We start from the raw sequence: 26,492 nt of genomic DNA, 5'->3' as shown, positions 1-26,492 counted from the left end.
AACATACACCGTTGAGGATAACAATCAGGTGCTACTCCCTCAAGAAGGGATGATCGAGGAGATCCTTACCGACGATCCGCTCAAGCTAGCTCTGATCTGCTCTGAGATAGAGCGCTAGCTCTGATCCGCTCTGAGACAGAGCACAATGTCATGAGCGTGGACGTGGACGGCTACGACAAGATGCTTGACTCAGCCAAAAGCATGGAGAGACTTGTAAGCTATCTAAGTTTGGGGGAGAAAGACGAGAGCAATCAGAGCGATACCTCTGGAGCATTCGCTTCGAAGGGCGCTACTAAGCTGAGCACGCCTCGCGACGATCCATGGAGCGAACTGAAAGCTCCAAAGATCGAGCTCAAATCCCTCACTACGGGGCCCAGGTACGCGTTCTTAAGGCCAAATTCTACTTATCCTGTTATTGTGAATTCTGAACTGAACAATGTGGAAACAACTAAACTCCTGTGTGAGCTGAGAAAATACCGTAAGGCATTAGGTTATTCACTAGCTGTCATTCATGGCATTTCACCTAATCTTTGCATGCATAGAATACACCTAGACGATGAATCGATGACTTCTATAGAGCATCAGAGGAGGTTAAATCCAAATCTGAAAGATGTTGTAAAGAAAGAGATAATGAAACTTCTATAGGCTGGTGTGATTTATGTCATGTCTGATAGTAACTGGTTTAGCCATGTTCATGTAGCTCCTAAGAAGGTGGAATAACTGTCATAACAAATGAGAAGAATGAACTGATCCCTACTCGAACAGTAACCGGACATCGCATGTGCATAGATTTTCGCAAATTGAATGATGCGACTCGCAAGGATCACTTTCCATTACCTTTCATTGATCAAATGCTTGAACGATTAGCTAACCACTCATACTATTGCTTTTTAAATGGATATCCAGGTTTCTTTCAGATCCCTATCCACCCGGATGATCAGGAGAAGACGACGTTCACGTGCCCATACGACACGTTTGCATACAGAAGAATGCCATTCGGCTTGTGCAAAGCTCCTGCGACATTTCAACGTTGCATGATGTTTATTTTCACTGACCTGATTGAGGATATAATGGAGGTTTTCATGGACGATTTCAGTGTCTATGGAAGCTCTTTTACAGTTTGTTTAAAAAACTTGTGCAGGTTACTGCAGCACTATGAGGAGAAGGATCTAGTGCTGAACAGGGAGAAGTGCCACTTCATGGCTAAGGATGGTATTGTTCTTGGGCACAAGATCTCTGAGAAGGGGATCGAGGTCGACAAGGCAAAGATTGAAGTCATGATGAGTTTGCAGCCACCAACATCAGTCAAGGGAATAAGGAGCTTCCTGGGGCACGCGGGTTCTTACAGGAGATTCATCAAGGATTTCTCAATGATCGCAAGACCACTCACGAGACTGCTCTGCAAGGATACCAGATTCGAGTTTGACAGCGAATGTTTAACGGCATTCCACACGATCAAAGGAGCCTTGATCAGTGCACCAGTCGTTCCGCCTCCAGACTGGGACTTACACTTCGAAATCATGACAGATGCTAGTGATTTCGCGGTAAGAGCAGTGCTGGGACAGAGAAAGGATAAGAAACTGCATGTGATCTACTATGCGAGCAGGACGATGGATGAAGCGCAATGCCGATATGCGACAACGGAGAAGGAGCTTCTGGCCATAGTCTACGCCTTCAAGAAATTTAGGACCTACCTAGTAGAATCTAAAGTGATAGTGCACACAGATCATGCAGCTCTGAAGTACTTGCTGACGAAAAAAGATGCCAAACCGCGCCTGCTCCGATGGATCCTCCTACTCCAGGAATTCGACCTTGAGATCAAAGACAAAAAAGGGATTGAGAATGGAGTCCCCGACCATTTATCTAGAATAAAGATCGACGACGAGACTGTTCTTGATGATAGTCTCCCTGAAGAACAAGTCTACTCGATTGGTCTGTATGCCGAGAACAGCTCAGATACTCACGCCACAGACTTTTCTGCTGATTGTTCCGCGGTAAGCTTCTCTGATTGTTCTGCGGATTGTTTCACCGACCAGGAACACTTTGTTGCGGCTATAAAAAAGAGGTACTCCCACCTACCGTAGTTCGCTGAGATAGCTAATATCTTAGCAGGAGAGAAAGAACCGGTTGAGTTTACTGGGAATGAGAAGCAAAAATTTCTAAAGGATGCAAAACTCTACTTTTGGGATGAACCGTTCTTGTATCGACACTGCAAAGATGGAGTGTTCCGAAGCTGAAATTCCGGAAATCTTGCTTCATTGAACACACTTCATCAACAAGGTCTTCCAAGGACTCTTGAAGAAGAACGGTGTCAAGCACAAAGTTGTTACGGCATACCACCCCCAAACAAGTGGCCAAGTGGAAGTGTCTAATAGGGAGATCAAGAGCATCCTGCAGAAAACGATCGGAACTACACGCAAGGACTGGTCTTTAAAGTTAGATGATGCGCTATGGGCCTACTGAACAACCTACAAAACGCCATTAGGGACCACTCCATATCATCTGGTATATGGCAAAGCCTGTCACCTCCCTATGGAACTCGAGTACAAGGCGGCATGGGCTGTCAAACTACTCAACTTTGATATCAAATCAGCCAAGGAAAGGCGTTCCATTCAGATTCACGAACTTGAAGAGATCAGGTACCTGGTTTATAAAAGCACGAAGATCTACAAGGAAAAGACCAAAGCCTATCATGATAAGCGGATCATCTGCAGAAGCTTCGAACCAAATGATCGAGTCTTGCTTTTCAACTCCAAGCTGAAGCTCTTCCCTGGGAAGCTGAAATCCAGGTGGTCCGGACCGTTTACTGTCAAGGAGGTCCGACCATATGGAGCCGTGGTCCTACTGGATCCGAATGGAGGGGAGTTCGTCGTAAATGGTCAGCGTTTTAAGCCATACCTAGCTGATATGACAATCATAGCAGGGGAAGAAATTCCCTTAGGCGATCCATCCCCAGCTCAATAGGCTGATCAAAGTCAAGCTAGTGACTTAAAACGAGCGCTTGGTGGGAGGCAACCCACTGGTAAGTGTAAATATGTTTTTCTTTTCATATTTTGTTCCAATTTTTTTTTCTTTTTATTATAGGAAAAATAAAATCGAAGACTCCCAGAGGAACAATCCATGGACTGCTCTCGCTGGAGAACAACTGCTCCTCCAGGTAAGTTTTCGACACATAAAAAAAATATATAAAAAAGAGAAGAGGAAGCGGTTAGGGTTTGCCTATTTAAGGTAACTACCCCACTTCCCCACCTAGCCCCACATCGCATTAGTAATGTTTGTGGGTCGTGTAGAAAACGATGGAGCTTCGCCATTTCTCAGTTAAAATTTATTTTCACAACCAGGGATGGTGTGAACTAAGTCTGGGGGAGGTGATTGTGTGAAACTAATCTCTTTCGTTTTTTATGTTTGAGTCAGTCTTTGTGTTTCATTGAGTCAGTCCAAACTCTTCTGGGAATTAGGACCCTATTTTGTGATGATCTTTTAACCACCTCGTGCTCTAACATTCTTATTCAGTGACCTTAGCAGCGATGAAAGACCCACACTTGGACCTGGAACAACGCTGACTTATCTCACCTGACTCTCCAGAAGTTTTCAACCGATCAGGTTACACTGGGCCGACTTAACTCCATCTAACTTGAACCTAATTTTGTCAGCAAATTCCTCTTGTTATTGACATTAGATCAGGGAAACGAGACTTACACTCAGGACTTCTTACTATTTTTACCAATCTTGTTGATCCTGAGTGGCTAGTTCATTTTTAGCTAGTATCCACCTTGTACCTAAGCCTTTATTCCGCTTTCATGCATTCTATTCTTCAGTTTCATATGTGCAGATATGTGCAAAAAGGTTGGAGAGGAAAGGATCGACGCAGCCTCTTACTCGTAATCGCTGCAAGAACACCCCGAACAATCAGAAGAGCAGTCAGTCGAGAACAAAGGAGAACGACCATAGGGCACCGATCATTCTGTGTATTATCTCCTTCTCTGTCACCTCATCATCTATGATCTCATCAGTTATCCAGTTAAAAAAAAAAAAGTGAGATATATGTATATTTACCATTTTATATGAGATCATCGATAGAGAAGGAGGACTAAGTCGGTCAGATGCCCTTTTGAGTTGCCTCCGTCAGAACTAGAACAAGGAGAGTTAGTACCAATAAAAGGGAGCAGAAGAACAGTAAAAGCGATAGCTCCAGAAGTCAGCAAAACGAGTGAGGGGTTGTGGACGTCAATGGATCCATCATCTCTTGCTATTTTGCGCGATATCCTGCATCCACTACAAAAATTTTGGTAAACCCTAAACACTCTTTTGACTCACTATAAATTAGCATGTTCATACCTAGCTCGTCTACCCTGAATGATGTCTGTAACAAGAGGATCATAACACTTTAAAACGAATATAGGGAGTTCTGTCTAGAAAGTGTTCCTTTTCAGGATTGAGATATAGAATATGGAGCCGATCTTTTAACAGTAATCAGCGAAAGTTCTAGTAAAAGTGTGTGGTCCTAGTCAGTTGCTTATATGGTTCAGAGATTTGAGGTTAAGGTATGGTTATTGAAGATTAGGAATGTTCCCACACTTTCAAACATTTTCCTTGTTCTTGATACTTGCCTTGTTCGAGGACAAACAAGGATCTAAGTCTGGGGGAATTGATATATGGTGTTTTTGACATCATTGTGTATATGCTTTCTAACTTGTTTTCATTGTTTTATCGAGTTAATCTAGTTTTTTTAGAGTCATTTCAGGTTTGTAGAAGATTGAAGAGCTAAAGGAAGAGGCATGAAGAAAGGAGCAAGAATTGGAGATTTCTCCCGAAGAACAATCCGCGGAGCAGTCTGACGGTCGATCCTATCAGGAATAGCCAGACGATTGTTCTCGATAAATATGGAAGTTTCCATATCCTACAAATATTTGCCCTAGTTGCCGATTCTCGACTTTGAAGTCTAAGGGAGCCTCCATATAAAAGCGGCCCCTATCTATTTTATTTGAGTACGCTAGTTTTGTAAGAGACCTAGACCTTATTCTTGGATATTGCTATTGTAAGGGAGATGGCTCCTCTTCTTGACAGAAAAGATCATCCTGAACCCCATTGTTTTACCTTTGATTTACATGCAGTATTATTCAGTTAATTATCATGTCTTGTTCGTCTTATGTTATGGCTGAGTAGTCAGCTAGCTTGTCTAGGGTTCTAGGGTGTTAATTGCGAGGCTAAACATAAATAAGCAACTCTTTTGTTTCTTCGTTCATTCTAATTCTTAATGTTAGTCCTAACCTGATCACTTACTGCTAGATCTTAGGCTCAATCACTCACTAACCGTGTAGTAGTTTACCTGATATCGAATGAATGAGCTGAGCATCTCTAGTCAGCGAAAGTAGATACTAGAGTGTTCAGTGAACCCATCGGACTTGATCTTTATAGCTTGCGATCGACCCTTGATCCAAACGACAGTTTAGGCGTCAAGGTCGAACCGCAAAGGGAACAGCGCCGCGACAGTGGGTTGTTCTACTAAGAGTGATCCGTGTTCTAGATCATGTCTCAACGAGCTTGAATAAATGTTTGGCTAAGTTTTAACACCCGATGAGAAACCCTAGATCGGCTTATCTTTAATATCGAATCTAAACCTTTTAAAATATTTTACTTTACTTGCAAGTCTCTACTTAATTCAAAACCTCATTTTTAGTTTTAGCTAAGTTGAAAGCTCATAAGAATAAAGTGTAGACTGGCCTCTGGAATGAATCTAAATTATTACAATTATCATTGTTAACTCGACGGTAGGAAATGTTCAGTTTTAGTGTATCAAGAAGCATGTGGGTCCTCGTGATATGAGAGAGACAGATAGGTAAGGAGCTTGAAGAGTAGGAGAAACGGTTTGGAGGGAAGAAACAAATGCAATGTGTGTGTGAGATTTGGTGAGCATGTTCATGTTTGGCCTTTCTGTTGCACAATCTCTGCCTCAATCTTTGGCAGCTCATCATCTCTTTATACGCATCTTGTTTTTACTCATCACATCTTTAACACGTTTTTACGTCTTCTCTTCCCAAATATTTTACCTTTTCATACGAGTCCCCTCAGTTCATAAATATATTAGTTAGTTAGTAATGGCAGGAGTTTATCAAATGTTTCACTAGACAGCCGACAGGCGACAACAATCATCTACGGTTTGCTAATTAACGCAAACACAAGGACACGGACATGGATCTTGGTTTGTTTGCTTTCTTGCTAGTAGAGATAACTTCTTGCTAGTAGAGATAACTTCTTGCTTTTCTGTAACCAAATTAATCACAGTTATTGACTCATTATAACTACACTTAGGTCAAGATTCATGCCGTCCCCAAGCCAAGAAAATCAAAAAAGTGTGGTTGCTGCTTTGCCTTTTTTGCCACTTCCTCATCTACCTCTTCCATTCCAATCAAATTCATTGCTTCATTTGGCACTCCTTTCCCTTGGCTCATAGAGTCAACGTACGGAAAATTATATAACGCTTCTGACGTGGCACCAACATTATCCTCGATCATCATTTGATTGCCAAACATACCCACGACCATTGGAGCCTCAGTGCTCTCGTAACCTTATGTTGTAGATAGACCAAAAATAAAACCACACAAATTTATCAAAATATGCAAAGGGAGAAAGATAATGTAACAAAATAATGGGAGTAACGAAGAAGAAACGAGTACCTTGAAAACAATGGAAAGGCAACACAAGATGATTTTGGTCAGTCGTCATAGACGCATGATTAACCAGGTGGTGAGTCAAATTAAACTCGTGGAAAGGCCGAGTAAAGTAATGCTTAGTGGAGATAAAAGAGGGGCAATTAGGGCTAGGGTGATTAGGAAGATGAGGTTTAAGTGGATTATTAATTATAAGCTTCCTCCTACGGTAAGCAGAGGAGTGTTCTCTATACTTACGAGCCATGATAACATGCCAATGGTTCTTGACGGAATTATCAGTCCTACCAGGAAAAAGCCTCGCAATCATTGCCCATTTGTTAACATAAAGCCTATGTGCTTGCATTAGCCTCTCCTCTTCCTCCTCCGTGAAAGCTCTTCGGTTTATCCTCGGGTCCAATTGGTTAAACCACCTTAGTCTACAGCTCTTCCCTATTTAACCAACAATCAAAATGAAGTTACCAAAACTCACATCTTGGACACATACTTTTTACGACACAGAAAAATAATTTTTTTTAAAAGATTTATTTTTAATCACCAGATCTTAATAAAGCTCTTGGCTTACCCAGATGGATCAAACACATTGGTTTTAATGGAATTTTGAAATACCCATTATTAAATATTATTTTGATTTAATAAATTACCGGATCTTCCTTGAAGCTTTTCAGCTATTAGATTCCAGTTTTGTGGACCGTAAATGGCGACAAGCTCTTTGAGCTTAACATCTTCAGCTGGTCTCCAGTGTCCTCTACCCAAGACCGACGGTTTTGAAGACGACGAAGACCAAGACTGCCCACTATCTGTCGTCTCCTTCTTACCGCTCTCGCTGTTACTATAGTTAGGGTTATGATTATTACTCTCTTCTTCGTTAACTCCAAAAGGACTCTTCAAGATATCAAATTCATGACTTGTGTTGCAGCGACGATGAAGCTGAATGTTAATATCGTTAAAAGGGAAGTTCCAAGAAGAAGCTTCTCTCCTCGCGGCGGCGATCTCATTCTCATCCATCCACCGTTGATTTTCCGACTTATTCGGTTGTGTTTGGAGAGAGGAAAAGAAAGAAGAGAAGTGTGTAACTGAGATTTGAGAGAGATGTCACGACTCACGTCAGCTTTAGACCACCATCATATGAGTAGATCAACTGTGCGGTGCATCTGCGTATATATATACACCTACGTAAATGTATGTGTCATAAATCTATATATAGATTTTTTAAAAATATATATTATATTATATATTATGGTGTGTGTTATGTATGGCATTAGGTATGTGCGTGTACGTACATGTCGCGACCGTGTTTTCTGACGACTGTTAAAAAGGGTTATGGACCGCTGTCACGGACTGATTCAAACGCCATAGTTATTTGCATTTATACGTTGTTATTATTAGTGATACCACTGTAATAGGCAGTGCCGGCTTAGCCCATATGCCAAGGGCACATTTGCACAGGGTCCTCTTTTTTCTTTAGACAATCAGAGCATGATTATTGGGGAGTTGGTGGAGTTCTTAACGGAATATAAAAACTCGTCTCTTAACTTTTAACTAAAAATGTTAAAAACCGGTTCTTAAATAAGAGTTAAAAGTTAAAAGTTAAGAGACGGATTCTTATATTCCGCTGAGAATCTCATCCTAAGAACTTTCCAATAATCAGGCTCTGGTCCTATTTTGATAAAAGGTACAAATATTAGGGTCAGTACATATGTACAATCGATATTCGATTTTGCTATGGACTGTTATTCAAAAACTGCCAGGTATACCTACATTTATAGAAGGTCCAAAGTTTTTCTAGAATAGATCATTTGCTAAATATCACATACTTGAGATTTGTAAACAGTTTAATACACTACGCTTCCATATATTTAAAATAATTAATGTGGTCAGTGTCGACCCAAAATACTAATATATGGTGAAACCCCTGGACAACATCCAATGAAACACCAAAAGATTAAATTTGGATTTGAAAATCTTGGACAACATTCAATGAAACACCAAAACAGTAAATTTGGATCTCATTTCACTGGAATTGGCATAAGAAAGAAAAAAGGTTAAGTTTGAGAAGATGAAGTGAGAAAACAAAAAGAGCTGTAAGAGAATGATTGTGCTAAGAAGACACCACATATACACCACATATACGGTATACCCCAATGGATAATCATGTTTTAGCTGTTTTTTTTTCACTTAGATCCTATTAATTATTAAATATTTAAATTAGCATTGATTAACAGAGGCTTGTTGATAATGTGGTCAGTGTCTTCTTTAAACTTAACATTTTTTCTCTCTAAGACCAACTCCAATAAAATATAAAAACACTAAATATTCTGTAATTTTACCTAAAATAAAGCATCAACATAACACAATTTCCTCAAATTTGGTGTTTTGTAAATAATGTTCAACCCAGTAAACCAAATATTTTAAAACTATAGTTTATTCTGTCTCATTTAATAATATTTTTAAATTAATATTATTAATAAGTTCAAACTTATAATTAAAATAAATATATGGTATTATTTTGTATTTTTCATTTTAATTTAACAAAAAAAAATATTTTTCAGTTATTAATATCATTAAATGAATATTATCATTTACATCATATTATAACAAATTAAAGTATCCAAGATACTTTTATATTTTTAAAAATAATATACATTTTAATTTAATTAATAATTTTATTAAAAAATTAAAACAAAGACAAAATTTAAATGTGATAAAATAATTAATTATCAATTAAAAATAATTAAAGTATTAAAGTTAAAAATTTAATAATATATAGTATTATTTTTGGTATAAAATTTGAGTTATAGTTGAAGAAGAATAACAAAATAAGACACTAAACACCAATTTGGAGTCATTGTTGAAGTTGTTCTTAATCTTTGCTTGTGTGATTTTCCTTCTTCAGCATCACTTATACGTGTATTGGCTCTTTATTTTATAAAACTTCCATTTGTTAATTTGTTCATTTTAATTTATACATTCTAACTTGAACAAATGCTAAGATGCTCTTGAGTCCAAAAAATATTTCACAAATGCTTCTCTTCTATGATTTATGTTAATTTTATTTATTTATAATTTGAAATATGACTAAAAGTTTAGTTAACCCTTATAAATTTACTTATTTACAAAATATGACACTAAACATAATTCATTGTTTCTTAATCTCTAGAGATTCTACATTTTCTCCCTTTCTTCTGTTTTTTTTATCTTTTTATTCTTCTTCTTATTTTTCTCTCTTGTTTTCCGTTTTCTTCTTTTTCATCTTCTCAATCTCCTCTCTTGTTTCTCTTCTTTTTCGGTCTTTCCTTTTAGTCTTTTAATTTTTTCTTTTGTTCATCTGATTGTTCAGTCGCAGTCTTATTCGATCTTCTCTTCTTCCTTTTGTTTCTGTTTTTCTTTTATTCTTTTAAGATTTTCGTGCTACTCTTCGTAGAACCTAAAAACTCAGATATAGAATTAGAACAAAAAAAATAGTTTTATCAAATTGTATAATCGAGCACATCTTTTTTTTTTTTTTTTTTTTTGATGACCGAGAGTCCCAGACCGGGGCCCAGACATCTCTCGAAGCCCAGACATCTCTCGAAACCCGCAGCAGCCACGTTGACTCCACCCCAAAAGTAGCAGGATGGGCCCGGGTGGCCACCAAATGGTTTAACCCAGCGGGGCATCGAACCCAGGTTGCTTAGCAACGCTGGAGCTCACCTACCACTAGGCCACCAAGTGATGGTTAATCGAACACATCTTGATAAAACTATATAATTTGTACAACTAGAACTCAATTATAACAAGTTATACCTCAATTAAAAATTTAAAATTTAAAAATTTAAAAATAAAGGCAAATTAGATTTATTTTTTTCAATAAGAGCAAAAGATATATGAGGTTAAGTACGAACATGTGAAATTATCTTTTCCAATAAAAGTATTTTGAGAAATTTGTCCCGCCTGAAAACAAAATAAATAATCTATTAAGACCTTTTTCGTATTTGAATAGAAACCCAAATTGGCAGATGTTAACCATTATCAATATCAGATTCAGAAGTACTGTCGAAGAGCAGTACGATCTTTCTGCACTGAGATTAACCGAATGCACTGCATACTCTCTTTTTCCTTCTTCTCCGTCTTTTTTTTTTTTTTTTTTTTCTCAACAACATACTTTTTATTAACCTTGATCAAAGTTTATACAATGACTTCTCTGACTCAACTAAAGAACTCAACCACACAGGCAAAACAGAATACAACTTAGGGACAAAGGACGCGAACGTAGAAGTCTCCTTCGCTATTCTGTCTGCTCCTTTGTTACCACTCCTCGGAGCAAACACCCCCTCGAAGCCATGATTATCCGCCATCAATAGAGATATTTCCTGCAGTAGAGGTTGTAGTGTTGGCCACATAGCTTCCTCCTTAGTTATCAGTCGCTTCAGCATCAAGGAATCTGTCTCAATAATCACTCCTGTATAGCCAAACCCCGAGAGTGTTTGAACTGCCCATCTGCACGCTTCTTCTCCGTCTTTTTAATCAGTCAATCCCGTCGAAACACATATTTATATATGTATGAAATATTTAATATTTTGAAACCAAAGTTATGCAGCTTTAGTTAAATTATTGGGATAATTTGAAAAATGCTCTATTAATAGTTTATATTTTCAAAAGTACATTTTCTTTTTTACTTTTTGAGAAATACATTTTACTAAATATGAAAAGACATTTTATTCAGATTAGATATTGTTATAACTACAATATAAATTCAAAATTAACTCGGACGAGCTAGCTCAACTGGTAACACCTTAGGCATTTATCTGAGAGGTCACGAGTTCGAGTCTCTGACGGGAAGGAGTGTCCAGGACCGTAATAGGTACAGACAAATGCTGGCTCCAGGTCTAGGTGGGATTAAGGCCGAAGGCCCGAACCCATCCTGGTTAAACAAAACAAAAAATCAAAATTAATAATAATAATTCTCTATATCTGCAATCTTTCTCTTTCGTTCCATAATTTTATTTCAAAAGCATTGTTGCACCTTAGCTTTTTGCCTCTTTCCTAAATTAATGTTTGTCATTAGACATTAGAGTGTGTGCATTCAAAATATAAAATAAATAACATGATTTTTGATCCTTTGCGTGTTGAATGATATTTTTTTGGTTTGTGATAATGAGTTCTGAATTTTATCAAATATCAATACAAAAGAAGCTAGAAAATGTTGATCTGCAAAGGTACAATAAACTCCACTATCAACTTCTTGCAAGTCTTTAGAGTGTTATTATTTAGATCTTTGCATTTTTTTCTTGATCAAACGATCTCTGCTTTTGATCTCTACTTTTTATCAGTGTATTTTATACAGTGGTGAAAGAAAAAGATAGTTTGGTGAAAACTGAAGTAGATGAAAACCATAAAAGTGATTCAGACAATTTTCATGTAATTATTTTTCATATATGTAGGTGTATCCGCAAGTTAGATATTATTTTTTGTATCCACTTTTTATAGGAAGGACCATTTAAAAAAGCTTCTCATATATTGTTGGAAAAAATATCACGAAGAATACGACAGATGACGCTCACTTGTTCTCTTCTATTTTTTCAAAAAATAAATATGCAGATATATTTAAAAAGATACTGTGTAGATATTAAGAGATTTTTTTTAAAAAATAATTTTCTTGTTATAACTAATAATTTAAATAAATTATAATGATAAAAATTGATGATATAATTAAGTATTCAGATTAGATAATTCAGTAAATTCATAAATACATAAGTGTATTTTTCAAAAAAAACTTAAATCATGGTGTAATTTTCAAATTAAAATCTCATATGAATGTATTTCTCCAAATTTTTCCTAAATTATTTATCTGGCAGAAGCAGCATTTATAATTATTGTAGTTTTATTGTAGTTTTACTTACCATTATATATATATATATATAGAGTTATATATTTCTTTGTGAAATAAAATATGGGGAACCACAATAATATGTTGTTTTACTAAAAAGACTTAACATTACAATCCAACTGACAAGAGCCATTAGCCAGTGTAGGGACTTGCTGACTTGTTTCGTCTTTTGTTTTGTGCGAATCCATCTTTTTTAGTAAAATCTAGTAGTCGTTAGATTGTTTTACTCATTCATAGCAGTTTAAAATCATAAAATCGTCGTAAGTTTTTGAATGTCTATGGGTTTATTAATCATCATCATGTCAAATGTATACATAGTCCTTGGCAAGCACTAAAGAGTTAATATAACTCGGAGGATAAAAGGAACTCGTGTTCAAACATAAATAAATTTCAAATTAGTATCGAAACCGTCTCAAAACAAACTGAGGATGCAATACGCGGAGGATAAAAGGAACTCGTGTTCACACATAAATAAATTTCAAATTAGTATCGAAACCGTCTCAAAACAAACTGAGGATGCAATACTTTAGAGAGAAAAATGAAGAAGCATGTAGTAATGTTAGATCATGTCTTCATTGTATATAGAATCTTCTAACAGCACGATCATCGGAAAGCATAAAATGTTAATAATACATCTAAACTCGAGTTATGGTAGACGATGCGATTAAACTGCACATTGTAAGTTCTTCACTAGTTCAACGAAGTATCACGGCAATAGCGTTCGCTAAACTAAATATTGGTAATAGCGCATGAAAGGTAACACGTGCACATTAACAGTAACATAGGATCCAATTCAATTCAAAGAAGAAGTACTTTCTCTTCAACTCTGATGCGTCCCCATGGCCTGATTTTGGCGTGTGATGTCGCACAAACATCACGTGTTTCTCTCTCTTGTACAACACACGCTCACGATCTAAAGGGTTAATGATAGATATGGATATATTCCTATTTACAAGGGATTTAGGAGAATGTTAATATTCCTATTCCTCATTACCTTACTACATTCTCTTTGTATAAATACCAACATTGGTTGATGAATAAAGACACGCTTTACATTATATTTTATGGTATCAGAGCTAAGATCTCATGACCTAATTTTTTTCTTGATCAATACGTTTGATCTCCTTCTTTCGTTCTACTACTACTACGGTTTCATCAACCACGATGACTGAACACCATACGTCATCTTCTACAGCTACTTCTACTTCTATGACGACGCATGCTTCTTCTAGAGAGCTATCGCCATACTATCTTCATCCACCAGAAAATCCTGGAGCCGTAATCACCTCAGTACTACTTACAAAAGAGAACTACACGGAATGGGCCACTGAACTTCGAAACTCTCTACAAGCAAAGCAGAAAACATGTTTTATTGATGCTACAATACCGAAACCTGCAGAAGAACCCGACCTATCACGATGGCTTGCAGCAAACTCAATGATTGTTGGATGGATACGAACATCTATTGATTCTAAACTCAGATCAACAGTCACTCATGTACCTGAAGCACACAAGCTTTGGGAATCTTTACGCTTTCGCTTGTCTGTAAAGAACGGGACTCGTCTCCATCAGCTACAAGATGAAATCACAAACTGCAAACAGAACGGTCAAACAGTATTTGAATATTATGGTCGACTTAGCAAGTTGTGGGAAGAGGTGAAAAACATGAAGACTACACGGCCTTGTACGTGTGCTGCTGCAGCCGATATAGAAAAAGAAAAAGAAGATGCAAAGGTTCATAAATTCTTGTTTAGCCTGGACGATTCCAATCTCTGCGATACGATCTCGTATAACCGATGAAGACCCGCTTCCCGACCTTAACATTGTTTACTCACGGGTCGTCCGCGAGGAACAAAACATCGCGTCTACTCGTTCTAAGGAACAAAGAACTGAAGCTTTAGGATTTTCTGCGAAAACAGAGTATTCAAAGGATTCAGCTCTAACTACAAAAGACACTACTCCGCCACGTTCCAGGGATCCTTCACGAACCTGTACTCACTGTGGGAGGACAGGCCATGACATATCTGAATGCTTCCTTGTACATGGTTTTTATTGAACAACGTAACAACTCATCTCGAGGTGGTAGGGGGGGTCGTTAAACTAGCAATCGTGGACGTGGACGTGGGAGAGCTAGCGTAGTCCAAAGCAACGTGCAGCACAACTCAGATCAAATCGCATCATTGATCGCTCTTCTCCAAAATCAGCAAAGCAACCTTTCGTCCGAACGTTTGTCGGGTAAAACAATGCTTTTTGATGTTATTATTGATACAAGGGCATCACACCATATGACGGGTGATCTCTCATTACTATATGATGTCCACGACATCCCATCCTCATCAGTCGCGTGTCCTAATGGACAGGACTCCAATGCTACGAAACAAGGAACATTGCGCCTTAGCAAAGACTATATGCTTACTGATGTTCTTTTTGTTCATGATTTCCTCTGCACCCTCATATCAGTATCTAAATTGCTAAAACAAACTGGATGCATAGCCATATTTACTGATACACTGTGTGTTTTACATGACCATTTTTCGAGGACTCTGATTGGAGCAGGTGAAGAACGTGAGGGGGTTTACTATTTTTGGGTGTTAAAGTTGCACGAGTTCATGGAGCTTCAAAATCGAAAACTTCTTCTTCAACTCTGTGGCATCGTCGACTTGGGCATCCATCCTACAAGGCTTTATCTACCCTACCTATTTTTCAGAATTTTAAAATAGATTTTAGTGATTCTCAGTGTGATGTCTGTTTTAAAGCAAAACAAACTCGTCAAGTGTTTCCTGATAGTCATAATAAAGCTGATTTTCCTTTTGCTTTAATCCACTGCGATGTTTGGGGACCTTACCGTACGCCATCCTCTTGTGGGGCTGTCTGCTTTCTTACTATAATAGATGATTATTCTAGAGCAGTATGAACATACCTAATTCTCGAAAAATTAGAAGTTGCTTCATTAATGAGCGAACGGCAATTTGGACATAAAGTACAGACTATACGTACTGATAATGGAACCGAGTTCATGACCCTTGCATCTTACTTTCGTGAAACCGGCATTGTGCATCAAACTTCTTGCACATACACACCGCAACAGAACGGTCGAGTGGAAAGAAAACACAGGCATATATTAAATGTGGCTCGAGCTTGTATGTTCCAGTCTCGCTTACCTATTGAGTTTCGGAGAGAAAGTATCCTAGCTGCAGCTCACATCATAAACCGGACACCAACTAAAGTTCTTAATGGGAAAACACCTTATGAAGTTCTCCATGGTCGTCCTCCTATATATGAGCAATTACGGGTGTTTGGCTGTCTCTGTTATGCCCATCAACGACCTCGAGGTAGAGATAAATTCGCTACAAGAAGTCGCAAGTGTCTCTTTATCAGTTACCCCTTTGGCAAGAAAGCTTGGCGACTGTATGACTTGGAGTCAAATGAGTTTATTATCAGTCGAGATGTGGTATTTTTTGAAGATCAGTTTCCGGGTATTGAACACTCTGTGTCTGTTACTCCACCCGTTTCACGACCTGATTTTCCCATCGATGACTGGCTGATGAACTTCAATCAACAAGAGCAACCGCAGCAAACACTAAATCTTGATTCTATCACACTTATGAATGACTCTACGGTTCCAACACCTTTGGTTGTTCCCTCGACTTCTCCACCTACCATACCTTCTACAACTTCTCCGGTTCCTACGGTTGATTCGGGGGTACCAATGATACATGAGATACCATCTCCTGCACCATTACCTTCTCCTTCTACATCACCAGCAAAATCTATTGAGACTGAATCATCTATGTCAAGTTCTTCTCCATGTCTTCTTGACCTCCTTGGTCGTGGTCATCGCACAAAGAAACCATCAGTTCTCTTGAAGAATTTCCTCACTAATGCTGCAACTACAAACCCTTCTCACGTTCACACTTCATCAGATCAGAGTTCTCCTCCAATGGTTCCAGGTAAGACATTGTATCCTATCTCTGACTACTCTTCTACCTCTGTTTTTAATGATAAACACCAGGCATTTCTAGCCAAGATCACTACGGACTATGTTCCTAAAAACTTTAAGGAAGCAGTCAATGATCCACGGTTCAATGGAGCAATGAAAACAGAGGTAACAGCTTTGGAAGAAAACCATACATGGGATGTCACCGTGCTACCACCTGGAAAGAAAGCCATCGGTTGTGGCTGGATTTATACAAATAAATACAAAGCTGATGGAACACTTGAACGCCCCAAAGCTCGACTACTGGCTCGTGGGAATCGACAGAAAGAAGGACTGGATTACAAAGATACTTTTGCTCCAGTAGCTAAGATGAATACTGTTCGGTTTCTTCTCAAACTCGCAGCCGCTAAGAGATGGGAGATTCATCAGATGGATGTTCATAATGCTTTTCTTCATGGTGATGTCGAAGAAGAAATCTACATGGAACTTCCTCCTCGTTTTAAAGCTGATGATCCATCCAAGGTTTGCCATCTACGGAAATCTCTATATGGTCTTAAACAATCTCCTCGATGTTGGTTTTCCAAACTCAGAAAAGCTCTCAAATCATTTGGGTTTGTTCAGAGTTATGAGGATTATTCTCTGTTCTCTTTCATGGAAGCAAATATCTGTCTTCATATCTTGGTCTATGTAGACGATTTTATTATCGCAGGAAACGATATTGCTACCATTCAAAGATTCAAGAACTATCTACACCGGTGTTTCAAGATGAAGGACCTGGGCAAGTTGAAATATTTTCTTGGCTTAGAGATTGCACGTGGTCCTGAAGGAATATTTGTGTCTCAACGCAAGTATGCTCTTGATATAATAACCGAGTGTGGCTTACTTGGTGCGAAACCAACTCCGGTCCCTACATAATTGAATCAGAAACTTGCATTAGCAAAAGGTATGCGACTTCAAGATCCAGGCAAATATTGACGACTAGTAGGCCACCTGATTTATCTTACTTTCACGCGTCCAGAACTAAACTACATTGTTCATATCCTATCACAATTTATGCATAAGCCGCTAGAGGATCACTGGATAGCAGCCTTGCGGGTGATTCGTTATTTAAAGGATTGTCCAGACCAAGGTATAATGCTATCCTCTGATGCTAATCTCAGTCATATTCTGATTCTGACTGGGCGGCTTGCCCTATGACGCGTCGATCTCTTAGTGCGTATGTTGTTCTTCTTGGTGATTCTCTTGTCTCTTGGAAAACGAAGAAGCAACGCACAGTGTCTCGTTCTTCGGCTGAGGCCGAGTATAGATCAATGGTTGATACAACCTGCGAGTTAAAATGGCTCAAACGTCTTCTACATCACTTCGGCTTCACTCATCCTCAACCTATGCGTCTCTTTTGTGACAGTCAATCGGCAATACACATAGCCAAGAACCCGGTCTTCCATGAGCGTACTAAGCATGTCGAGAATGATTGTCATTATGTGCGTGACGCCGTAAAAAACAAGTTTATTACTACTGAGCATATTACAACGAAGAACCAGCCTGCGGACTTGCTTACTAAAGCCTTGCCTACTCCGACATTTCATTATTTGCTGTCCAAATTGGGAATTCGAGATATGTCATTACCAACTTGACGGGGGTAAATGATTAATGATAGATATGAATATATTCCTATATACAAGGGATTCAGGAGAATGTTAATATTCATATTCCTCATTACCTTACTACATTCTCTTTGTATAAATACCAACATTGGTTGATGAATAAAGATACGCTTTACATTATATTTTACTATCGCAATTAATTTATCAAACAGTCTCAGAGACTTTGGTAATATGCTTGTTTTGGTTTCGGTTCAGAGCAAAAGGATAAAGGAGAAGAACATACACCGGAACAACATCGAACAAACTTGGAGACTTTTTCTATGCTTAAGTTGGAAAGTGACTGCTATGAACATGGACTAACAACGAGAGATTCAATTCAGGTATTGGTGTAGTCATGAATATTAACTTGTTAGTTCTGCCACTCATCCTTTCTATAATATAATATATTCCCCACGGTTAAGGGAACATTCAAGTTTTGGTCCCTAAGAATATTTGTTCATCAAGTCGGTTGAATTAGGTCTAGTTGGGTTGGGTATGAAGGAATTTTTGTAGCAATTAAATGCAACATGGCGAGGATATGATAATCAAAAGAAGAGTAAGTTAGCGAGGAAACCGAAATGAACAAGGAAGTGAGAGTAATGAAATAAGTGGAGAGACAGAGAGGATAAATGGTGGGAACAGATCACGAAGACGCACACAAACTCATACTGTTTTTGGAGTTTCCAAAAAGAGATGACGTGAAAGGTAACCAAACAGTAAAGTTTATCTTTTTTTTTTAACAAAGTAAAGTCTATCTCTCTCAATTTTCAAAGATGAATGAATCAGTGACCCATCTAATCTTATAGCCTTCTTTGCCCCTACGAAGTCTCTATATCAACCTATTTTCACATCCACCAACAAAGTTTGTCTTAAATTCTACCCTCTTTCTTAACTTCATTGGTATATTTGGTTACAATCACACTGCTTATTTATTTCCATAACCGGACTTAGTTATCCAAAATGCTTAACTTAACTTGTCCCTTCAACTAATCATTTGGAAGTTTTCATGTAATATTTTAGGGTTTGAATGAGTCAAAACTAGTCCATATGATTTGCCGAACCAAAGATTTAGTTCATCATTTTCATAATTCTTACGGTGGGTTATACATGTAAATGTAGAAAAACGGACTGTAAATAATATTTAGTAAATTTACAAAAATAATATTTAGTATTTTAGGCACCAGTCGGTTTAAACAACGATTTTATATGGTGGGGGCGCGACCCGACCTAATGCAGCATATAAAATAAAAGCATCATTATCCTAAATGGGTCTCTTATTTCTTTTTAATACTTTTAAAGTGCAAAATTGAATTAAGAGACTGGATTAAGAGACTCGAAAATTTACGTACTCCAATACAAGTCTCTTAGTTAAGGGTTTTTAAAAAAAATATTAATTTTTTTTATTAAACTTATTTTTTTATTTTTCTTATTAAACTTAAACTTAAAATATTATTAAAACTAACATTTTAAACATAGATTTTAAAATAAAAATAAAAAAACATAAACAAAGATTAGTAAAATAAACGATTATAATTTAAAAAATAAAATTTCTTAATTAAGGGTTCTTAGAAAAAAAATATTAAACATTGTTTTAAAGATAAAATTTATTTATTAAATAAAACATATTAAGAATAATTATTCCATAAACGTACATGGTCTTCTTCACGATTTCTTTCGATATAAGTTCGTTTTTTTTATTTTTTTTTCCTTTCTTCTTCTTGATCACCATAATGAATGGTAAAATTCTCAAAGGTTTGATCAAAGTGTTGATCAAAATATTGATCAAATGTATCATCAATTGATTCTTCTGAAGTGTTTTGAGAAGAATAAGCCATATATGGTGTTTGATCAAAGTGTTTTTAGATTTTCATAAAAAGAAAGAAGAAGAGTGAATGGTGTTGTTAATAAAACTTTGGTGTTTACAAACTTTATATAGACACAAAGCATTATCAAGTCCGTGACATAATAAGTTCTTTCGCCTTGACATAAACATTTTTCATTCAAAACATAACAGATCAAAGTAGTTTGTGATGTGTTTCCAATCAAACAAAACAAACAAGTGATTTTTTACAAACAGGAAACAAGTAAAAAGAACTAAGTTGGTGACACCAGAACATATATCTCCAGCCTCAAGCTGACGGTGTTGATTACCACCGCATTTCTCTTCTTCCACTGCCATCTCAAACTGACGGTGTTGGTTATTCTGATGATGAAACCCATCTTCAATTCCCGCGGTGTTGTCTCTTGTGTGGCCTCCGCTTGTTCTTCTTCTTGTATGAATTCGTGTCTAAAGGGAAACAAAACTTCGTTTAGTTAATGGCTTATGTTAATCTCCAATAGTTTCCCTGTCGCATTTTGTTTAGGAAGCAAAACTCTCATGTCTCTGCAGAAGGAAACAGAGAGCCATGCCTAAACATAAGATCAAGTAACACACGGCATCTAATCTGAAGTAACTAATCAGAGTCTTTTTGACCTCACAGTAAATAGCTCACCACGGCAGTGCTTACCTATTGAGAGATAGAATACAACATTAAGTTTCGTTTACATAGCAAAAACATATTATTAGCTCAGATGCAAGGAGATACTAACATACAACATTAGAGAGTCTCATCTCCTGAAGAAGCATTCACCTGAAGAAAGATCATCTTCATGATCAGTTCCTAGGGAGCAGGCAATGTGAGGAAGACGGCGATTCGCAGCTGAAACGATCGTAAACCAAAAGCACATTAGATGAATCCAAATTACATGAAAATGCAATTTTGAGAGAAATAAGACTTGAAGTGAGAGAAGGATTTGCCAGGAGAGAGAGACGAGACTCAGTCCATCCACGAGCTCGGAGCTAACTGTACCCAGATTCGTTCCCCATCGGGTTTACCCGAACCGCGAACCCAAATACGGAAGCCTCCTCCTCTCCACCAGAATCCCGCCGCTCTTGCCGCGATCTCTACGCCTCGCTCACATCTGAAGCCCAGTTCACTTCGCTAAACAGCTCACTACTCGAATATGTACCGACGGCGAAGGATAAATCGGAGCAAGTCCTTTGGATGTTGTCTCTGAGAACTTTCTCTAGAACTGAATGAAGGAAAATTAGATGATTTTGAGTGTTTAAGATTCGGATGGTGATTATTACCATCAATCTACAACGTGTTCTTCAGCTTTTTTTTCTTCTCCTCTCAGTACACCGACGCGTGTCTTTTAAGAGGCGTATCTTGTGTGCCTTGATTAAGAAACGTTCCTTCAGTTAGGGCACCATTATCGGGAGTTCTTAGATAAATTTTTAGTTTAATTAAGAATTTAAGGCCCTGCTGAACTTGGTACGGTTATGTTCTGCCTGCGTGTATATATATAAAATTGTATGGAAGGACAATAATGGTGAAGAATTTGAGGCTAAAATAACACGATAATTAATATTAAATAATAAAAACGAAAGAATGTGACAAGTAGTGGGACGTAAGGGAGCAGCAGAATACAAAGGCTAATCCATGAGATTCTGTTAGGTGTGCTCCCTTGACATAGCCATATTTTGAATTTTCCTTGCTCTATAAATCTCATAACTCTACCAATTTAATACGACATCCAAATCATGGGCTCATCTAAATTTGTCTTGAATTTGATTGATGATTAGAGTTTTAGTTGCACGACAAATGTTTTTTTTCCAGTCATCTCTACTGTTAATGAGTACACTTCGTGTCATGACTTAACCAGCAATAGAATACTATAAAATAAGAATATAACTGAATATAAATATAAACAAACCTATACTATTAAAAGGAAAAGATCAAAAAATTTGACAGAAGATAGCTAGACAATGAGGAACTAAGACAAGTCATTCTCGAGGGATGAAAATCTCCTGATCTTCCCCCCAATGCGAATATAAAGGAACATACCTCCAGCTGCCGAAAAGCCTTGAGTGAGTGGAGGAAACAACACAATATTAACTCGGCAAAGCTAGTGGAGGAGCTCAAGGAGAAAGTCGAGGGTTTATACGCAGACGATAATGCGATTACTGAGGAAATTGCAACAGCGTTGAAAGAACTCTCTGATGCTCTTAAAGCAGAAGAAATGTTCTGGAAACAGAAGAGTAGAGTGTTTTGGCTGAGAGAGGGAGATAAAAATACAAAATTTTTCCATGCCCTAACGAAGCAAAGGAGAGCAAGGAACAAAATCACGCAGCTACTGGATGCAAATGGTAACATAGTTGAGGACGAGGAAGGTCTGGTAACCATTGCTACTAGCTATTTTCGGCAAATCTTTGAGTCTTCTATTCCAAAAGACATTGAAGAGGCGTTATCTGAAGTTCCTACGACGATTACGGGATCAATGAATGACAGCCTCACAGCTCATGTTTCTGAATGGGAAGTCAAACTAACTATTTTTGCCATGCATCCAGATAAGGCACCGGGACCAGATGGGATGACTGCACTTTTTTACCAGAAGTTTTGGGATATAGTCAAGGAGGATTTAACTCATATGATTAATAAATTCCTTTTTGATGGGACTATGGCCAATGGTCTGAATGATACAAATATATGTCTTATCCCAAAGACAACTAAGCCCAATGATATGACTCAATTAACACCCATAAGCTTGTGCAATGTCAGCTACAAGATCGTCTCTAAGGTCTTATGCCAGAGACTAAAGAAAGTCTTGCCAGGATTGATATCAGAAACCCAGTTAGCCTTTGTTGCGGGAAGACAAATTTCGGATAATATCATGATTGCTCAAGAAATGTTTCATGCCCTGCGAACTACACCGAGTGGACGTAATAAGAGGATAGCCATCAAGACAGACATGAGTAAAGCATATGATAGGATGGAATGGTCGTTTATTGAAGCTGTGATGCGAAAGATGGGTTTCTCCGAAACATGGATCACCTGGATCATGAGGTGCATTACGTCGGTAAAATATAAAGTTCTTATGAATGGGCAGCCAAGAGAAAATATTGTTACAGGTAGAGGCCTGCGTTAAGGAGATCATTTGTCTCCTTTAATTTTTATTCTGTGCACGGAAGCGCTTGTTAGCCTTCTCAATCATGCTGAGAACCAAGGGAAGATGACGGGGATGCGTGTCACACGCGCATGTCCTTCGGTATCCCACCTTCTTTTTGCTGATGATAGCCTTTTCTTCTGTAAAGCGGAGCCCCGTGAATGTGAAGAAGTAATGAGAGTAGTCAAGACATATGGTACGACATCTGGCCAATGTATTAACTTTGACAAATCTTCCTTACTCTTTGGTAAGAGGATTAATGCAACTACTAGGCAAAAGATTAAAGACGCACTTGGAATACATAATGATGGTGGGATGGGAAAGTACTTGGAAATCCCAGAGGATATTTGTGGCTCTAAATGCAAACTCTTTGCATTTCTAAAGGATAACCTGATGCATAGAGTAAATGGATGGACAGGTAGATGGCTCTCAAAAGGGGGGAAGGAGGTAATGATCAAATCCATTTTGCTCGCTCTTCCGACATACGTTATGTCGACGTTTCTACTCCCACTGGAGATTTGCGAAAACCTCGCTAGTGTCATTGCACAATTTTGGTGGAATTCGAATCCACCAAAAGAGGAATACACTGGGGAAATGAGAAAAGGTTTGTCTACCAGAAGAAGAAGGCGGGATTGGCTTCTGTTTAATCCATGAGTTTAATCTAGCACTATTGGCAAAACAATTATGGAGATTGGTTCAGTACCCTGATTCACTGGTTGTCCGAGTCTTGAGGGGCAGATACTATAGGATGACCTCGCCATTAGGAGCAATCTCCGCAAGTAGTCTGTCATATGTGTGGACAAGTATTTACTCCGCAAGGAAGCTTTTGCTTCTGGGGATCAGACAGAAGATTCATTCTGGTTATGAAGTCAAGGTGTGGGAGGATCCGTGGATTCCAACGATACCTGCTAGACCAGCTACACCTGTAGCACCTGTGATGCACCCGAATATGAGAGTTAGTGAACTCATTAACAAGGAATTGAAGGAATGGGACGTAGGGCTACTAGAGGATTATGTCCACCCCGATGACATATCACTCATACGTAGTATGGCCATAAGCTCTACTCATCGTCGTGATACTTTTTGCTGGAACTACACGAAGAATGGCCAATACACAGTTAAATCTGGATACTGGATTGCTCAAAATCTATTGAAGCCAGAAGAGGAAAAAAAATACTGGAACCAAGTATCACTAAACTTCAAGCCTTTGCTTGGAAGTTGAAAGCGCCAAGGAAGATGTGCCATCTTATATGGCAATTGATAACGGATCAGGTGGCAGTAATGAGGAATCTAGTAAGGCAGAATATGAGGTGCGATAATTATTGCCCAAGGTGGGGAAAATTAGAAGAATCTGTACCACATGCAATATTTGAATGCCCTCCAGCACTCCAAGTATGGTCCTTATCAGCAACTACTACAAGCCCAGGTATATTTCCAGTGGCAAGCGTCTACACAAACATGGACTATCTATTCTGGAGGAAGAATGAAATCTTAGAACCAGACCAAGACATAGATCCTTATCCCTGGATAATATGGTATATTTGTAAGACTCGTAATGATAAACTTTTCAAGGGAATAGACAGAGACCCCTTGGAATTAGTTCGATACGCAGAAAGTGAATGTCAAGCCTGGTTTAATGCGAACGAGATGATACCACCAGTAGTACTGGCCAACAATAATGAGGAAAGCCAAGTCTTAAGCTTGGGTAATATTTGCCTGTTAGATGGATCTTGGACAGCTTCTGATCGCTTTAGTGGATGTGGATGGGTCTGGATGGATAGCGGGGAGAACACACAACTTATGGGAACACGGAATTTCACTCGATGTGAATCAGCATTGCATTCAGAGGTAGAAACACTGCGATGGGCGATGGAGAATATGCTTCAACACTCGCCAAACCAGAGCTTTGGAACAGACTGCAAGGAGCTAATTGCAATGATAAAGGAACCCCAAGAGTGGCCAAGCTTCGAGACATAATTGGAGAAGATAGAGACGCTGCAGATTTGCTTCCCGGACTTCAAAATCACCCATGTGCCACGAGTGCGCAACCAGTTTTCTGTTTTTTTTTTTTGCTAAGTCTGCTAGGATCTTTCTTAGGGAGTTACTTTTCATTGGTTTATATATTCCGGTCTGGTTACTCAGACAACCTCAAGCTTGAGTAATAGAATGACCGCGTAACCAGACCAGCTCAAGCTTGAGTAATAGAATGGCCGTTCGAAGTAAAAAAAAAAAAATAGTAAAAGATTTTGAAAAAATTTACTAATGAAAAGTTTCTGCACCCTTTCATGTGACTCATTATTTTTTGGTCTTATTTTATTTTTTTTATAATTATACGATCAATAAATATTGTTACCGAAACTGAGGGAATCAAATAATGGGAACTCAGCCCCTCATGTACATTCCTATTTCCCATCCATATATACTATTTAATTATTTATTATAATTTATACTCTTTGATTAAAATGAAGTAAATACTCAATTAAGTACAATTAGATCTCGATCCGCACAACCGTGCGGTTGTTATCTTTACTTTTTATGTTTGATAATTATGATTTGTTTTAATTTTTTGTAAAATAAATTTGTTGACAACATATGTTATTAATGTTAAGAACTAAAGTGGTATGTTAGATAAATCATTTGTTTTCTAATATTTATTATTTCTAAACTTACCATTTTTAAGTTTATTTATTTCCAAATCATACAATTTCTATGATTTGTATATATATATATATATGTGCTGATAAAAAAACAAATTTTTCATTTTTTTGGTTTTTATATGCTTTCATTTATATATGTTGTAATTTATTTTATATCTTGTTTAGTTATAACACTTCTAATATTTGACTATTTTTTTTTCTAGGATAAGTCCAGCTTAAAAATCACACATGAATTAACATTGTGAATTCTATTTTAATAGAATAGATTATGTTATTTTTTTTAAGGTAGTATAGTATTTAACGTGATTCTGTTTCGAAAATATAGGAAAACATTTTAAAAGGTCACAACAACAATAAATATGTGAGCTTCATCTCCAAACTTTAAAATAAATATGTAGAATATTCTATATTTTAGTAAAGACAGGAAAGTAATATATTCTCCAAAAGTAGATATTCGGTTGATTAGTTATAAGGGAATAAGTTAATAATCTTTAATTCATTTGAATTTAAATAGAATAGATGTAGATAATTCTGTTGCAACTGAATGTAGATATTCTCAAATTGTTAACGACCTAAACAGTGCACTAACTTCATCTTCTCCAAATGCGCGTGTTCAGTAAATTATTAACATATTTTCAGAGTTGCAATCAAATAAGTGGGGGTTATTGGTTGTAGTATTTTAATGAATTTAGGATTCTTTCTTGGATTTAGAAATTTTTGATAAATACATAG

General features: G+C 37.6%; 3 protein-coding genes across 3 annotated transcripts; 2 read left to right on the top strand and 1 right to left on the bottom strand.

The window, feature by feature from the left end:
* Positions 1-2,532: 2,532 nt before the first annotated feature.
* LOC106344598 lies at positions 2,533-2,964 on the top strand. Its single transcript, XM_013783948.1, has one exon. It carries the CDS (start codon positions 2,533-2,535, stop codon positions 2,962-2,964), a length of 432 nt encoding a protein of 143 aa, XP_013639402.1.
* Positions 2,965-6,241: 3,277 nt separating this feature from the next.
* Positions 6,242-7,755, bottom strand: LOC106294057 (transcription factor MYB24). The gene is made up of 3 exons (XM_013729674.1): positions 7,313-7,755; positions 6,678-7,100; positions 6,242-6,568 (listed from the first exon to the last, which is right to left on the bottom strand). The coding sequence occupies exons 1-3, from the start codon at positions 7,674-7,676 to the stop codon at positions 6,321-6,323; spliced, it is 1,035 nt and encodes a 344-aa protein (XP_013585128.1). The 5' UTR covers positions 7,677-7,755; the 3' UTR covers positions 6,242-6,320.
* A 9,912-nt stretch (positions 7,756-17,667) lies between these two features.
* Positions 17,668-24,955, top strand: LOC106344596. Its single transcript, XM_013783947.1, has 7 exons — positions 17,668-17,955; positions 21,997-22,181; positions 22,266-23,016; positions 23,356-23,707; positions 23,769-24,220; positions 24,676-24,808; positions 24,858-24,955. Exons 1-7 carry the CDS (start codon positions 17,668-17,670, stop codon positions 24,953-24,955), a joined length of 2,259 nt encoding a protein of 752 aa, XP_013639401.1.
* The last annotated feature ends 1,537 nt before the right edge of the window (positions 24,956-26,492 follow it).

Source organism: Brassica oleracea, chromosome C5 (assembly GCF_000695525.1).
Source record: "Brassica oleracea var. oleracea cultivar TO1000 chromosome C5, BOL, whole genome shotgun sequence".
Classification (NCBI taxonomy): Eukaryota; Viridiplantae; Streptophyta; class Magnoliopsida; order Brassicales; family Brassicaceae; genus Brassica; species Brassica oleracea.
Note: the sequence above shows the minus strand (reverse complement) of the source record. Positions and strands in the feature narration are given on the sequence as shown.

What these genes read in the sequence shown, in the direction of transcription:
- LOC106344598 (XM_013783948.1), top strand. Translation starts at nt 2,533, where the DNA reads ATGGAACTCGAGTACAAGGCGGCATGGGCTGTCAAACTACTCAACTTT.
- LOC106344596 (XM_013783947.1), top strand. Translation starts at nt 17,668, where the DNA reads ATGACGCGTCGATCTCTTAGTGCGTATGTTGTTCTTCTTGGTGATTCT. An exon ending in GCTCTTAAAGCAGAAGAAAT is followed by an intron (nt 22,182 to 22,265) that starts GTTCTGGAAACA and finishes AACGAAGCAAAG; the next exon opens with GAGAGCAAGGAACAAAATCA. An exon ending in CACTGGGGAAATGAGAAAAG is followed by an intron (nt 23,708 to 23,768) that starts GTTTGTCTACCA and finishes AGTTTAATCTAG; the next exon opens with CACTATTGGCAAAACAATTA.
- LOC106294057 (XM_013729674.1), bottom strand. Translation starts at nt 7,676, where the DNA reads ATGGATGAGAATGAGATCGCCGCCGCGAGGAGAGAAGCTTCTTCTTGG. An exon ending in AAAGCTTCAAGGAAGATCCG is followed by an intron (nt 7,101 to 7,312) that starts GTAATTTATTAA and finishes TTGGTTAAATAG; the next exon opens with GGAAGAGCTGTAGACTAAGG. An exon ending in GCCTTTCCATTGTTTTCAAG is followed by an intron (nt 6,569 to 6,677) that starts GTACTCGTTTCT and finishes CTACAACATAAG; the next exon opens with GTTACGAGAGCACTGAGGCT.